At 37.0% G+C, this 17,410-nt stretch overlaps 1 protein-coding gene across 2 annotated transcripts in view; it reads left to right on the forward strand.

Moving 5' to 3' along the window:
• Positions 1-216: 216 nt before the first annotated feature.
• Positions 217-17,410, forward strand: part of LOC125653353 (emerin homolog 1-like) — a 67,824-nt gene continuing 50,630 nt past the window's right edge. The window contains exons 1-3 of one of the 2 annotated variants that reach the window (XM_048882802.2): positions 222-270; positions 407-524; positions 13,835-13,933. In XM_048882802.2, coding sequence (XP_048738759.2) covers positions 13,852-13,933 — 82 coding nt within the window. In that variant the 5' untranslated portion in view covers positions 222-270; positions 407-524; positions 13,835-13,851. Of the gene's footprint in view, positions 271-406; positions 525-13,834; positions 13,934-17,410 lie in introns of both variants that reach the window. The other variant, XM_056144791.1, reaches the window with a different exon arrangement.

Here is a 17,410-nt window from a genome sequence, read left to right on the forward strand (position 1 = left end):
TTACCGCTTATCGCATTTTAGCAACACCCTTTCAAGTGTATGAATGCAAAAATGTTTGAATTTAACTGGTTTTATGTTATGTGAACATCTTTAAATGCAATTCATGATAGACAATATAATTCTGGTGACGATTGTACACAAAATGTGTTGATAAATAAAAAAAATAAATATAATATATTTATCAGATCAGTCAGGACGTTATACTATCAGTATATTATACCATCCCTCTCAAAACTATAAAATAAATATTAAGTCGTACAGAGAATACAGGTATATTAAACATAAACCGTAGATATGTCCAAGTTTATGTCATAATCAAAATTTTAATCAATGTTTTACAATTTAAAATGAACTATATTTTTACTTTTTAAAAAATACGTGGAATGTCGCTTGATTTATTTCGTAGAAGGAAAACACCCTCAACTTTCTGTATTTTCCCGCCATATTGGCTCATAGTTCAAAATTGAAACAGAAAGTTGAAGTTGAGGAAAACTGCATTTATTAGAGTTTTTTCAGGGGCGAAGGTAAGTTGAAAAAAAAAATCGGATTACTTCTATTAATTATTGCCGGTTCCTATGAATATGGTATTAACATATATATACCGCATAATTCTAACCTTTGCAGGGATTTATCGAGGGTGGGTTTTTTTAAGTACCGTAGTAAAGTAAGGCTTAGCTTTAAGTTAAAGGGTACCTTTCTCTCTTTGACAACAAATTAATATCCTTCAGTTGTTGAAACGACATAAAATTGTATGAAATGTTATCCAAAATTATTGATATATAAAGTCATTTTCTACAATTTTCAGTCTTACAATGCATAGCTATTAATTAAGGAATGACTTTAATTCTGGGGCAAGTTATACGAGTATAACCTGGTTTGGGTCAGTTTATGCTTTTTTATAATCTGCTTCGCGTATAACTTGCCCCAGAATTAAAGTGATTCGATAATTTAATGCAGGAGACAAAGATACTAACCTTCGTTTATCAAAATGTACATAAAGTCGGAAAAATACAAGTCATCTGAGCCGCGCAATGATTTACTTAGCAACAACGACGAAGCGTCTAGATGTGGCTGCGAATGTCGCCATCTTAACTCGTCAATTCATCTTGCTTAGTTCAACAGAGCCTATAGCCTATTTATTAAATTATTGTACCGAAGGTGAAGTTTGTCATGATGGAAAATATGTGTAGACTATGCATTGTGTATTTCGCTGCCCTTTAGAGACTTTGAAGTCGCTCATCTCCGACAGATTGAGAAAATACGGGAAATTGCATTGTTTAGGCCTAGATCTACCCGAAGTAAGTCTTCAAATATCAGAAAATGCAATAATTTGCGGCTTTTAACTCTGAAAATTTTGACTACATGAAAACTTACCCTTGCATGCAACGATTACGTTGTCACTAATGGTAAATCCAACACAAGAAAATATGTAAGGAAGTTACAAATCGCGATCCACATGTCAATGTCGTGACTGACGTCATGTGGTAAAATGTGACGTCGCGTATGATTTTTTTGTTTGCTTTGTTGAAAGGCGGATCAGCAATGAAATACCCCCTTTTCCCAGTGAGAAATGTATTTGAAAATGAACAGGACAATGCTTACTTGGTAAATCATTAATTCGAATATAATATCTTTGTTTTAATCTATTTTAAAATTATTCGATCATCATACAGAGAAAGATGATTTACAACAGTGATTAGCGTACAAGTAGATACTAATTGACAACGAGAAAACAGTATGTGTATCAAACCGAAGTATCTTATTGTAGACTTTGACTTTCTATTCCATAGAAGGCTGAAAACAGTGCTGTGATGTAAATTTAGAGAGAGAAGAAAAAATAGTTTCGGCTTCTGGTTGTCAAGGGGGTGTCCCCCCATACCAAACTAGGTTATACAAAAATAACCTGCGTTCCTCATTTGGAATTTGACCAATTGGAGACAAGGATACAATAAGAATTAAATTATTCAGAAATATATTTGTTTTGAAATAATACCACACCCCCTCCTCTGAAAGCTCACAAATGTATTATCAAAAATTCACCATAAATATGAAATGAATAAGCTGGATAAAACCCTGTCTGGCCTTGTGACGACTGAAGAGAAGTACTAGTAGGGACCAGCATCTCTGTTCTAGAAACTGCCCAAAATATTACAGAATATAATTTGTTATTTATAGGCAACATAGAACTGTTTAGCTTGTTAATATACCTAGATGAAATTTTTGATGTGCCTAGAACAGAGTTGGCAAAAGAGCACAGTCTTCGACATTAGCCAGTGGCCCGAGGCCAGTAAAATCGGGATCGGGCTTCTTAAAATATTAAACCCAGGAGTCCGGCGGGCCTGTAAATGTTTTCTTATATGTTCTGTATATATTACAAATAAAACGTGAGATTGACTCAGACTTTGTAATGACTTAGTAGTCAAATTTTGCATAGAAAAACGATCAACCATGCTGCCTTTTCTGAAGTATAGGGAGGGGGCTCGTCCGGAAATTCAAAACCACCCAAGCGTATTTCACAATCACAAGATTCACAACCATCAGATTTTTTTAAAAAACCAAAAAAAAAAAACCTGTCGTACTAGGAGAAAAGAACGAAAATGCATGGCCCATTGGACCGAGGGTAGGCCTTGGCTATTAAAGATTTGATTTTGGAGAAAACAAAATGTTTTGTACGTGGTGTATACAAAACAAAGTAGAACATGAGCTGCTGATGCATCTGCGAGATTAATATGTTGAAAAATAAAACAAGATAATCCTTTTAATGTCAGCTGTTCTCTAACTCTGATCATCTTGACCTGTATTTTCCTACAGTAAAACATGCATGTATCTATAGTGTAGAATCAGTATGCAGCACCTTGTAAATGACAAGTGATCAAATTAGAAAAAAACATTTTGGGCCTGTAAAATATTGTTCGGGCTTGCATAATTATTATACTGGGAGGCCCGATGGGCCTGTGCTTCACAAAGTTTTTCGTGAAGACTGCTCGGAGCATAAAAAACTACCAGACATCATGTCCTGTAGATTAGGAATAATGTAGAAAATCTACCAGACAAGTTAAAATTTTATCAGACAGAATAAAAAAACCTAAGATTGTTTCACCTTTTTAGCTCACCTGAACCGAAGGTTCAAGTGAGCTATTCTGATCACATTTTGTCCGGCGTCCGTCTGTCTGTCCGTCTGTCTGTAAACTTTTCACATTTTCGACTTCTTCTCCAGAACCACTGGGCCAGAAGAGCTGAAATTTACCTGAAAGCTTCCTGACATATTGCAGATTCAAGTTTGTTCAAATCATGGCCCCCGGTGGTAGGATGGGGCCACAAGGGGAGATCAAAGTTTTACATACAAATATATAGGGAAAAACTTTAAAAATCTTCTTCTCAAGAACCACTAAGCCAGAAAAGCTGAGATTTACCTGAAAGCTTCCTGACATAATGCAGATTCAAGTTTGTTCAAATCATGGCCCCCGGGGATAAGATGGGGCCCCAAGGGGGGGATCAAAGTTTTACACACAAATATATAGGGAAAAACTTTAAAAATCTTCTCAAAAACCACTAAGCCAGAAAAGCTGAGATTTACATGAAAGCTTCCTGACATAGTGCAGATTCAAGTTTGTTCAAATCATGGCCCCCGGGGATAAGATGGGGCCCCAAGGGGGGGGGATCAAAGTTTTACACACAAATATATAGGGAAAAACTTTAAAAATCTTCTTCTCAAGAACCACTGAGTCAGAAAAGCTGAGATTTACATGAAAGCTTCCTGACATAATGCAGATTCAAGTTTGTTCAAATCATGGGCTCCGGGGGTTGGATGGGGCCACAATAGGGGATCAAAGTTTTACATACAAATATATAGGAAAAATCTTCTTCTCAAGAACCACTGAGCCAGAAAAGCTGATTTTTACATGAAAACTTTCTGACATAGTGCAGATTCAAGTTTCTTCAAATCATGGGCTCCGGGGGTAGGATGGGGCCACAAGGGGGATCAAAGTTTTACATACAAATATATAGTTAAAATCTTTTTCTCAATAACCACTGAGTCAGAAAAGCTGATATTTACAAGAAAACTTTCTGACATAGTGCAGATTCAAGTTTGTTGAAATCATGTTCCCCGGGGGGTAGGATGGGGCCACAAGTGGGAGGGGGGGGGGGGGTCAAAGTTTTACATACAAATATAGAAAAAAGCTTTAAAAGAACCATTGGGCCAAAGAAGTTGACATTTACATGAAAGCTTTCTGACATAGTGTAGATTCAAGTTTGCAAAGGGTAGTTTGGGCCATAATAGGGACCAAGGTTTTACATGCAAATATATATGGAAAGTCTTCAGATATGGGCCAAGGTGACTCAGGTGAGCGATGTGGTCCATGGGCCTCTTGTTTTATTTTCAAGCCTTGAATGTAACAGTTTAAAACATTTACTTGTGTTTAACAGCTCTCATTGTTTTGACCACATATGAATTAAACTTTCTTATAAATTTTGTTGTAGTTTGATTTTCATCCTTTTTTCCCCATAGACCTGTGCTTGTGGATATAACCACATACCCCGGAACCCCCAGCCAGCACCCACCCACCCCCGTTTACAAAAAGATATCTATAGAACAAATATAACCATTTTCGTTTCATTACTCATTTAACAATGCATATTCACCATGAAACGAAAAACTTTCCATTCCCAGCATCTTTGGTCAGAGACTTCGAAAATGAAAGTAGATAACCCCTTGGAAAACTCAATAAAGTACTAATAAAGAAAAGTATTATGTGATGTAGTTGTTTACTCACTCAACCTTACAATAAAATTTCTTCAAGCTGCGCAGCACAAAGCCGGCCAATATTTACGTGATCTAATTACATGTAAATTTTCATAATTTGTAACTGACGAAAATCGAAGCTATCGCCACGGAAAATATTTGTTGTAAACTAAAGGGGGGGGGGGGGGATATGCGATCATGTTGACTGTTGAGGCACCTGTTCAAGCACCTGTGTTTACACAATCAACTTTCTTTTTTATGACTGAACTACGATTTTTCAACCGTGTGATAGGCCACACAATCGGAAGTAGAATGACATGCGTGGTATTGAAAGTACACGCATGGAGTGAGCTTACGATTTCTGGGAAAGCACATTTGTTGTACAAAAGCAAGTTATCTATACCAGACAAAGTTTTTGTTTGCACAAAAGCAAATAAACAACACAGATATGATCCCTTTTTTATCTGCTAATATCTACCAGACAGTTTGTCAGATGAGTTTCTAAGTTTTACCGGACAAATTGAAAATTTTACTGGAGAAGTCCGGTGTCTTTCACCAACTCTGCTAGAATTGTACGTACTGTAATGAATTTAGACAAAGCAGAACTGTTTATAAGTGAAACAGTGTTTACAGTAGTTCTGGATAAGATTTTAGCTCACCTAAGCTGACAGCTCAAGTGAGCCTTTCTAATCATCTTTTGTTTATCTTATGCCCATCTGTCTGTCCATAAGCTTTTCACATTTTCATCTTTTTCTCCAGAACCAGTCTTCGCACTTAATAATTTTTACCACAAGCACATCGGGCAAGTAAGAGTGCAAAATTTGGTAGCCCAAATAAAATTTTACTAGCCATGCAAGAATGATTCAACATGATTCGAAATACCAAGTTTGAAGATTTTTATTAAGTATTACAATACAAGTATAAGACGAGAGTTCAAGCCCTCTTTCAACTTCTAATTCTGTCATCCCATGGGGATCCGGATTAGAATAGGTCCTCAGTACCCCCTTGCTTGTCGTATTAAGAGGCGACTAAATGGGGCTGTCCTTCGGATGATATCAATCATAAGTAAAGGGGCTTCAAATTAGTTCAAGGGAATGACTATGTTCCCTTCAAATCGGACATAATCAAGAAAAGGCAAAATTAAGGTGTGGTTATTTCTCAAAACCACTGAACCTGAAAAGTTGAAATTTACATGAAAGTGTTCTGACAGAGAGAAGATTCAAGCTTGTTGCCAACTCACTTAATTCTGTAGGGTTACACCCAATTTTCTGATCCACCTGATTATTAGGTCACCTGAGTCACTCATGTGACCTATTGCCGTTGGTCTTCGTCAATCGTAGCGTCGTCCATTATCGCAATTCACCTTTGAATTAGAACGCTTTGGCCGATATAGTATTGCGTTGTGTGGCGACACAATACGCCAGTTTCGAGATACGAACTCTTCTGTATAGGAGGTGCATTTAGTGGAACTTTGAATGCCTAAGTGGGACAGAGTGGATATACAGCCAACGAGAAAGAAGATGAAATGTATTAAAAGCGGCTTCGATCTCTTTAAATATGTAAATGTGGGAAATACAAAATGCTATCGAAAGAAATGTTTTACCGAAGTGGAAACATACAAACAATGTCATATTTGCAAGAAATATCTTGGATATGGTACTTATGATCAGCGAAATAACGTGATAGGATAAGAATTCTATGTATTTAATTACTCCCTAAATACTTATCACTTACTTAGTTTGTGTATCAGTCGAATTCGGGTTATCAAACAGCGTATAAGATTGAATAAGAAATTTACTGAGTACATTCACTTACACTGTGATGAATATCTGTCCCACTCCCGCGTGTAAACAAATTCTTTCTCGCCTTACTATGTACGAGAGTTCTCAAAGGGAAATAACTCGGACGTATCTCGAAACCGGCGTATTGAATCTGTTTGTAATACAATTACGAAATGCAACAGAAACTCTCATTGGTCCATATGTATAAGTCCACCCAAATTCCCTTATACGGGAGTAATCGGCATTTGAAAACATGACGGCCAGATGGAAACAAACTTCAAAGGAAGAAAGAGAAAAAGTTGTATTTTTGTGTTGTTGTCTCATAAATTTAATATCAAAAAATTCCTAACATATTTTCCTACTATTCTTGTGTCCAAACATACCTTCAAATAATTATTAAAGCCCCATACGACCCAAAAACTCACAGCTTTTGGTGGTTTTGTTCGTTGACGTAGCCATGTTAGGTAGCCAGTCAATTCGATTGATTGATGGATTGAATATTGTTTTACGTCCCTCTCGAGAATATTTCACTCATATGGAGACGTCACCACTGCCGGTGAAGGGCTGCAAAATTTAGGCCTATGCTCGGCGCTTATGGCCATTGAGCAGGGAGGGATCTTTATCGCGCCACACCTGGTGTGACACGGGACTTCGGGTTTTGCGGTCTCATCCGAAGGACCGCCCCATTTAGTCGCCTCTTACGACAAGCAAGGGGTACTAAGGACCTATTCTAACCCGGATCCCCACGGGATTCCAGTCAATTCGAAACCCAGTTCATTTCCATACTGGCACAATAGCGTCTAGATGTGAACTAATACAGTGCTCCAAGTTGCGAGTAAAACGGTCGCAATTGCGACCAGAAAATCAATTTTGCGACTAGAGATTATAATTAAGTCGCATTTTCGCGAGTTAAGAAAATTTGGGCAACCAGTAAAATTTTAGAATCGGAAATCTGAATAAATATTTTTCAGTCTCGGTCAAAACAATCAAGATGGCGGGAAAACGAGGTTTAGAGCACTTTGGATTTATCAATGGTAAAAAACAGAAGCCTCAGCCTAGTACATGTAACAAAGAAATTCAAGAATCACACGGAGAAAGTTCTGCATCAAAAGATGGTGTAGCAGTGTCTAAAGAGAAATGCAAAAGTAAAGGAAGAACCCCAGTCCTGAAATGGCGGAGGGAATTTTCGTGATGGCAAAATGTTTTGCAGAATTTGTGAGGCCAATTAGCCAGCAACGTCCACCATTTCTGGACATCCATTGTCCTATTTCGCCACGACCGAGTGTACATCTTTCAAACGTGGAAATGTGACTATTCACGGTAACAGTAAGAGACATGTCGTTGTCCGTGACTGCATTATTAGCAGTAAGTTGAGCGGGGCAACTGTTGCTGTTAATTTTCAAAGACAATCAAACTCGGGATGTAGTGTTCTTATTGATGCTGGTACTAATTGTTCAGCAAAAGATCCAACAAAACTAGGATCTCTTATTCGCATAACATGATAAGCAGTGAAGGCCCACTTATTGATAACTTTAAATCAAATCCTTGTGTGGAACGCTGGGTTTTCTTCCCCAGAAGCGTACTGTAAAATATACAGGATGGCCCAATGCAATACAACTTTTGCCAGAGTAAATACTTGTTAAGCATCCAGCATGTTTCACAGTACATTTCTATTCAGTTTAAAAATAAAACAAACAAAATGTATACATGGGTGTTGATTTTTTACTTGAAAGATATTCATATTTAAAAAAAAAAAAAATTGTAAGTCTTATATTTACAAAATCTTTTACTATGGCAAGTAGAAATTTTGAACATGGCGACTAGAAATTTGAAAATGTCGACCAGAAATATTTTTAGGTCGCCATTTTGCGACCTGATAGCAGATGCGACTTGGAGCACTGAATACCCAACAAATATTTTAGCTAAATAATATATATATTCCCTGCAGTGATTCATTTTGGCGTGCGTCCTGCGTAAATTACGCATTGAATTTGCTCGTTTTCATTCCCCCCCCCCCCCCGGTAAGCTCCAGAACGTACTACACACCCGAGATATTCCGAATTAAGAATATTGATATTTCATTGGTCAACTCGCATTGCATTAACCAATGAAACCAAATGATATATAAGGCATTACGGCGGGTAAACAAAACTGGGAACTAGAATTTCCTCACATATAATCCGATTCCACCGATTTTTTTTATGTTTTAAAACTTCCTAATCAGGGAAAGTTAACAACAGTTTTGCAAAGTGATATGAATGATAATATTGTCAGTAACTATATACGGGTAAAAAACAAACGCGGAGTCCCCGAAATCAAACGTCAGTCCTGAAAACGAAGTAGAGGTTGAGAAAATTCGAAAGGTGAAAAAAATGTCATCAAAAATGACTTGCACTTTATTCTTGGCTAAGATTTGAGAAAAATGAAGAAAATGGAGAAAAAATTATTTATTGCAGCATTTGCACAGAACAAAAAAACTAAATGGCATGAACAAAGTAGCTAGGAATAAAAACTTCCATCATTCAACTTTAAGCACCTAAAAATCATTTTGCAATATGAACTAGCTACGAACAAGCATTTTCTACAAATGATGGCTTGTAATAAAAAGCGAAATATTCATTCTCTAGAAGGAGGTGGCAACACTAAGCTTCTTCCTTAACTTGGTTTGTTTTTACCTGTGTTGTCAGGCTGTTTGTTTGAAATAATGGAATTTGGACTCATTGATTTTAGCATGGGACTCATTATTGTAATCAAGGGGAGTCCGCTGGACTCATGATAACCATTTTCAAAATGAATCACTGTCCCTGCAGTTCCATTAAATGATAATTATTCAAATAGCTAAACTCATGGCAATGCGGCTTTCACTAGTCTGGGCCGGTCTCCATCTCTGCCAAATGAGTGTTAAGGACCATAATGGGCTTATGTAGCATTTTCGTTAATCAAGAGCTTATTTTACCTTCACAAAATCTATATTTTTAGCTCACCTGAGCTAAAAGCTCAAGTGAGCTTTTCTGATCACCCGTATTCCGGCGTCCGTCCGTCTGTAAACTTTTAACATTTTTGACTTCTTCTTAAAAAACCCCTGGGCCAATTTCAACCAAAGTTGGCACAAAGCATCCTTAGGTAAAGGGAATTCTAAATTGTTAAAATAAAGGGCCAGGCCACCTTCCAAGGGGAGATAATCAAGAAAAGGTAAAAATAGAGTAGGGTCATTAAAAAATCTTCTCAAGAACCACTGGGCCAGAAAAGATGAAATTTATAGATAAGCTTTATTAGGTAGTGCAGATTCTAAATTGTTAAAATCCTGGCCCTCGGGGTTGGATGGGGCCACAATAGGGGATCAAAGTTTTACATACAAATATATAGGAAAAATCTTTAAAAATCTTCTTCTCGAGAACCACTGAGCCAGAAAAGCTGACTTTTATATGAAAGTTTCCTGATATAGTGCAGATTCTAAATTGTTAAAATCATGGCCCCCGGGGGTTGGATGGGGCCACAATAGGGGATCAAAGTTTTACATACAAATATATATAGGGAAAATCTTTAAAAATCTTCTTCTCAAGAACCACTAAGCCAGAAAAGCTGAGATTTATATGAAAGCTTCCTGATATAATGCAGATTCAAGTTTGTTAAAATCATGGCCCCCGGGGGTAGGATGGGGCCACAAGGAGGATCAAAGTTTTACATACAAATATATAGGAAAAATCCTTTAAAATCTTCTTCTCAAGAACCACTGAGCCAGAAAAGCTGATATTTACATGAAAGCTTTCTGACAAAATGCAGATTCCAGTTTGTTAAAATCCTGGCCCCTGGGGGTTGGATGGGGCCACAATAGGGGGTCAAAGTTTTACATACAAATATATAGGGACAATCTTTAAAAATCTTCTTCTCAAGAACCACTGAGTCAGAAAAGCTGAGATTTACATGAAAGCTTCCTGATATAGTGCAGAGTTAAGTTTGTTCAAATCATGGCCCCCTGTGGTAGGATGGGGCCACAATAGGGGATCAAAGTTTTACATACAAATATATAGGGAAAATCTTTAAAAATCTTCTTCTCAAGAACCACTGAGCCAGAAAAGCTGATTTTTACATGAAAACTTTCTGACATAGTGCAGATTCAAGTTTGTTGAAATCATGTTCCCCGGGGTTAGGATGGGGCCACAAGGGGGATCAAAGTTTTACATACAAATATATAGTTAAAATCTTCTTCTCAATAACCACTGAGTCAGAAAAGCTGATATTTACAAGAAAACTTTCTGACATAGTGCAGATTCAAGTTTTTTCAAATCATGGCCCCCAGGGGGTAGGATGGGGCCACAAGTAGGGGGGGGGGGGCAAAGTTTTACATACAAATCTAGGGAAAATCTTTAAAAATCTTCTTCTCAAGAACCATTGGGCCAAAGAAGTTGACATTTACATGAAAGCTTTCTGACGTAGTGTGGATTCAAGTTTGCAAAAATCGTGGCCTCCAGGGGTAGTTGGGGCCAATAGGGACTAAGGTTTTACATGCAAATATATATGGAAAGTCTTCAGATATGGGCCAAGGTGACTCAGGTGAGCGATGTGACCCATGGGCCTCTTGTTTTGGATGGGTGGGGGTGATTTGGGAAAATGTATTTGTATGGGTAGTGGTGAGTTGGTAAAATGTATACTATTTGTATTGGTGGTTGTGTTCTAGGTTAAAAAAAAATATGGGTGCTAGTGAATTGTGATAAAAATGAAGACATTTCAGAGTCTGTATCATGTTACGAAATTTCTTTTATTATGAAAAAAGAGGAAAAAGAAAATGTACATTATGTATGAAAAAATATTGATAAACGGGCAGATAACTCTTTTCAAAGTAAATGTTTCAGTTAGTGTAGAAATGACAACAATAATAAATGAATAAATGAAAATGAAATGTTTTCTGTTGGAGTGACATGATTAGAAGTAACACCATCTCCAGATATGATCTATTAAGGGATATGTTTAGTGAACTCGTAAGAGAATGAGAAAATTATGTACGAATTAACAAAGAAGTTGCAGCCATAAGCCCACCGAAACCTGTTTCCACATTTTTATCAGCCAATGGCTTTGGCAATTATTGTCAGGTCTTTCAAGGTAATAATGATACCCGCATTCATGTAAAAAAAAAAAAAAAATTAATAATGCCCGAATTTTCTCAGAACGTTGTGATGTGCCACACGTGTCTGAAACACCAACATGTACAACCTGTTTTAACACTTAGGCCTATCTCAAGGGCAAGGTTCGAACCTACAACACTACTAGAAGACCAAATGCTAAACATTAGGCCACTACGGTAGTGTAATAATTTTGGTTTGAGCGAACCTTCTCTGTTAACTATTAAAATCAACATGCTTTGAATGACATTACAACTTGAGTTTGGCTAGAGAATGGATCACAAATTACAATATCAACGTTTGAATATTTATTCACATTAATGTAGTCAAGATTCATTTAAATTCGGGTAATTTGTTCATATAAACCACCACAAATTCTGGCTTATCTAAAAAATAGTTGCATGCACATAGGATTAAGACCAATATGAACTTGTTGAAAATGAACTCTACCTTTAAAGGAAAATCTTAATATACAAGTGATTTCAGTATTGAATTCTTAATTCTATTTGTATGGGTGGTGGTGGCAGGGGAGAATCTATTTGTATGGGTGGTGTTAGCAGAGGAAAATTTAATTGTATGGGTGGCTGTCTTAAAAATAAAGTGCCTTTCCTCCCCCCATATTTTTAGCTCACCTGAACTGAAGGTTCAAGTGAGCTTTTCTGATCAAAACTTGTCCGTTGTCTGTCATTGTTGTCGTTGTAAACTTTTCACAATTTTATCTTCTTCTTCAGAACTACTGGGCCAATTTCAACCAAACATGGCCAAAAGCATCCTTGGGTGAAGGGCTTTCAAGTTTGTTCAAATGAAGGGCCATGTCCCTTTCAAAGGGGAGATAATCACAAAAATGCAAAAATAGGGTGGGGTCATTTAAAAAAATTTCTTGTCAAGAACCACTGGGCCAGAAGAGCTGAAATTTACCTGAAAGCTTCCTGACATATTGCAGATTCAAGTTTGTTCAAATCATGGCCCCCGGGGGTAGGATGGGGCCACAAGGGGGGATAAAAGTTTTATATACAAATATATAGGGAAAAACTTTAAAAATCTTCTTCTCAAGAACCACTGAGCCAGAAAAGCTGAGATTTACATGAAAGCTTCCTGACATAATGCAGATTCAAGTTTGTTCAAATCATGGGCCCCGGGGGTTGGATGGGGCCAAAATAGGGAATCAAAGATTTACATACAAATATATAGGAAAAATCTTCTTCTCAAGAACCACTGAGCCAGAAAAGCTGACTTTTACATGAAAACTTTCTGACATAGTGCAGATTCAAGTTAGTTGAAATCATGGCCCCCGGGGGTAGGATGGGGCCACAAGGGGGATCAACGTTTTACATACAAATATATAGTTAAAAACTTCTTCTCAAGAACTACTGAGCCAGAAAAGCTGGTTTTTACATGAAAACTTTCTGACATAGTGCAGATTCATGTTTGTTGAAATCATGTTCCCCGGGGGTAGGATGGGGCCACAATAAATTCAAAGTTTTACATACAAATATATAGTTAAAATCTTCTTCTCAATAACCACTGAGTCAGAAAAGCTGATATTTACAAGAAAACTTTCTGACATAGTGCAGATTCAAGTTTTTTCAAATCATGGCTCCCGGGGGGTAGGATGAGGCCACAAGTGGGGGTGGGGGGGGGGGGGTGGGGTGTCAAAGTTTTACATACAAATCTAGGGAAAATCTTTAAAAATCTTCTTCTCAAGAACCATTGGGCCAAAGAAGTTGACATTTACATGAAAGCTTTCTGACGTAGTGTAGATTCAAGTTTGCAAAAATCGTGGCTTCCAGGGGTAGTTGGGGCCATAATAGGGACTAAGGTTTTACATGCAAATATATATGGAAAGTCTTCAGATATGGGCCAAGGTGACTCAGGTGAGTGATGTGGCCCATGGGCCTCTTTTTTTTTTTGCTGGAATAGCCCTCAATTGATCTGATTGATAAAATTGAATGTTTTTGGTGGGTCATGATAAATCTTAATGAAATTTAAGTGTTATAACATCCTGCAGGGTTTGAGTCAATTATGGTTGGTTGGGCAACTGGAAGCAAAACTGTTGGCCTTCAGGTCGAAGTGGGAGTAAAACAAATTATTGCAAAAACCAGAATATATGCTTTCAGAAAATGCAATTAAACATGTGTTGGATAAACAGACCCTGAATACAAGTATGTAAAAGAATACATTTTTTTAAGAAATTGACCTCGACATTATGGAGGAAATACAGGAGTTGACAAACAAGGAATTGGCAGATGAACTGAAGAGGTTTGGAACAAGTCCCGGTCCAATTATATGTAAGTAATTTTTCAGATCACTGATGACCTATTGATATCCAATATCTGTCCAATTATGTGTCATGCATTGTTAACTTTTGAACATTATTATACCCCACGAACGAAGTTCTGGGGGGGTGGGGTGGGGTATATAGGAATCAGTCCGTCCGTCCGTCTGTCTGTCTGCAGATTCGTGTCCGGGCCATAACTTCTTCGTTCTTTGACTTAGGCATACCATATTTGGCACACAGGTAGATCACCATGAGACGATGTGTCGAGTACCTTCATGACCTCTATATGACCTTGACCCTTGATCTCAAGGTCAAAATTAAAGGTTTTTTTACAATGGATTCGTGTCCGGGCCATAACTTCTTTGTACTTTGACATAGGCATACCATATTTGACACATGAGTGTATCACCATGAGACAATGTGTCATGTACCTTCATGACCTCCATATGACCTTGATATCAAGGTCAAAATTAAAGGTTTTTACAATGGATTCGTGTCAGGGCCATGACTTTCTTTGTTCTTTGACATAGGCATATCATATTTGACACATGAGTGTATCACCATGAGACGATGTGTCAAGTACCTTCATGACCTCTATTTGACCTTGAACTTTGACCTCAAGGTCAAAATTTTATAGGGTTTTGACATAGTCATGCCATAAAACATGGGTATATCACCATGAGACTATTTGTCATGTACATTCATGACCTTTTTAGCTCTTCTGAGCCGAAGGCTCAAAGAGCTAATACTATGGCCATTTGTGCGGTGTGCGTAAACTTTTTAGAAAAAGGGCTATAACTCAAGAACCCCTTGGCCAATTTTTTTCAAATTTGTTACAGGGTATCATTGGTCCAAGGGCTTTCATACATACTAAATAGAGGGATGTGACCCTTTAACAAGGGGAGATAATCAGGAAAATACAAACAAAAGTAGTGGTTGCTAAAAAATCTTCTTCTCAAGAACCACTGGGCAGATTATCACCAAACTTACACATAAGGATGAGGATATGTTGTAGATTAAAAATTGTTCAAGCCATTACCCTGGGGCAAAGGGCGTGGTCTCAAGGTCACTTCAAAGTTGACCTAAATTTATATTTCCTTAAATCTTTGATATTTTAGTCATTACAAGGACTAGGATCATAAAATTTTGACAGTTGATGCATCTTAGGACCTTGTGTCAAGTTGTCTCAAAAGTAGGTCACGGTGACCTACTTTTTGAATTTTGCAGGTATTTATTTTAAAATTAATTTTGATGCATATCTTGGACACTTTGAAGCCTATGATCATCAAAACTTGTCAGTTGGTGAATCATGGGACCTTGAAATGCGTCAACTGAAAAATAGGTCACCGTGACCTACTTTCTGAATTTTATGGCTTATCATTTATAGATATATTTTAAGTTGTTATTTCAAATACCGAGAGGTTTAGAATCATCAAATCTTGTAAGTTGATGCATCTTGAGGCCTTGAAACATATTTATAAAAAAGTAGGTCACAGTGACCTACTTTTTGAATTTTGCAGATATTCAAATTTCACATTTTCACTTTTAGATGCATATTTTGGGCACTGTAAAACCTAGGATCATCAAACTTTGTCAGTTGATTCGTCTTCAGTCTTCGGTTTGTGTCGACCAAAAAGTAGGTCACCGTGACCTACTTTTGGTATTTGACAGCTAAATTACTATATTTCAGACACTATTTGACCTACAATCATCAAACTTTTTCAGTTGATGCATCTTGAGTCTTCGGAGTGTATCGACTAAAAAGTAGGTCACTGTGACTTACTTTTGGCATTTGACAGTTATATTTATATATTACAGTCACTAATTGACCTACAATCATCAAACTTTGACAGTTGATGCATCTTGAGTCTACGGAGTGTGTCGACCAAAAAGTAGGTCACCTTGACCTACTTTTGGAATTTGACGGCTATATTTATATATTTCAGATACTATTTGACCTACAGTCATCAAACTTTGTCAGTTGATGGATCTTGCATGTTTGAAGGGTGTTGACGAAAAAGTAGGTCACATTGACCTACTTTTGGAATTTGATGGCTATATTTATATATTTCAGATACTATTTGACCTACATTCATCAAACTTTGTCAGTTGATAGGTCTTGCATGTTCGGAGTTCGCTGACCAAAAAGTAGGTCACCATGACCTACGATTGGAATTTGACAGCTATATTTCAATATTCAGATACTAATTGGCTTAAAATCATCAAACTTTGTCAGTTGATATTTCTTGGGTTCTCAAAATGTGTAAACCTAAAAGTAGGTCACATTGACCTACTTTTTTTGAATTCTTAGGATTTAACTAAAGATTTAGAATACTAAGAGGCTAAGAATAGAAATGGTGGGGTTGTACAATTTATCAGAAGAGCGATTCTAGGCCCTTGGGCCTCTTGTTATGACTATGACCTTGACTTTTGATCTCAAGGTCAAAATTATAGGCTTATGCCATGGATTTGTGTTCGGACTATATCTTCCATTTTCTTCTACAAAGGCATACCATGTTTTTACACTCAGGAAAGAGGTAATTTATACCTATTAATAACACCCTTTGGGAGATTGGGGTAAGCGGGGGTTTAAGTTACATTCACAATGCCGGGGATCGAAATTAACTTTTTTCACTACTAGCAAATTTTAGCTAGTGGATTATTTTGCAACTAGCAAAATTGAGCTTTTACTAGCATTTTTCAATCGATTGTTATTTTACAGGAATTTAAGAAAACAAGCATATATCTATATCAAAATATAGGGAAAATCTTTTAAAATCTTCTTTAAAATGCAATAATAAAAATAATACTGAGAATTCTTTCATTTAAAATTTAATGAATTATCAGACGAATTATCAGACAACATACATGTATCATTGGTGCATGATGAGGGTCATAGGGAACACTTGTGCGGCGAACTCGCTGTTCAGAGATCTACCATCTATTTACAACATCATGTGGTTTGAAATCTTGGAAGACTGTTTCCGTCAATTGAAACTATATGTTCAAAACTTTTGGAAATTTCATCTAAAAAATTCTAGCAGAAAAAACCCCCGCGAACTCATAAGTTTTTGACTATAGACTACAGAAGGACACTGCATGAAGCGTGACACTAAGGCTTTCATGTGTTGTTTCATGTAAACACGGACGAGATCAACAAGCTTGCTATTTAAATCAGACGTCTCTGAGACGCCCAAAGTGTGCATGAAGTAGGCCATCTTCGACATCACTGACTGAGATGACCTTGGCCTAGTTATTTATTCGATCCACGTTTACTTTTTCAATACTTGTATATTCATTCTGTAAAGCATTTCTATGCACAAGACAAAATTATTGTAAACTTCAAAGGAAATCCAGAAAAAAAAATCGTGTTTTTTTCACTCGCAAAAAGCTGCGATCACTTGTGATTTTTCACTCGCTATTTCAATTTTTAACTCGCATTTAACAAGTATTTCCCCGTAATTTCGTTGCCTGAATGCATTCACTT

This window comes from Ostrea edulis, chromosome 7 (assembly GCF_947568905.1).
Source record: "Ostrea edulis chromosome 7, xbOstEdul1.1, whole genome shotgun sequence".
Lineage (NCBI taxonomy): Eukaryota > Metazoa > Mollusca > Bivalvia > Ostreida > Ostreidae > Ostrea > Ostrea edulis.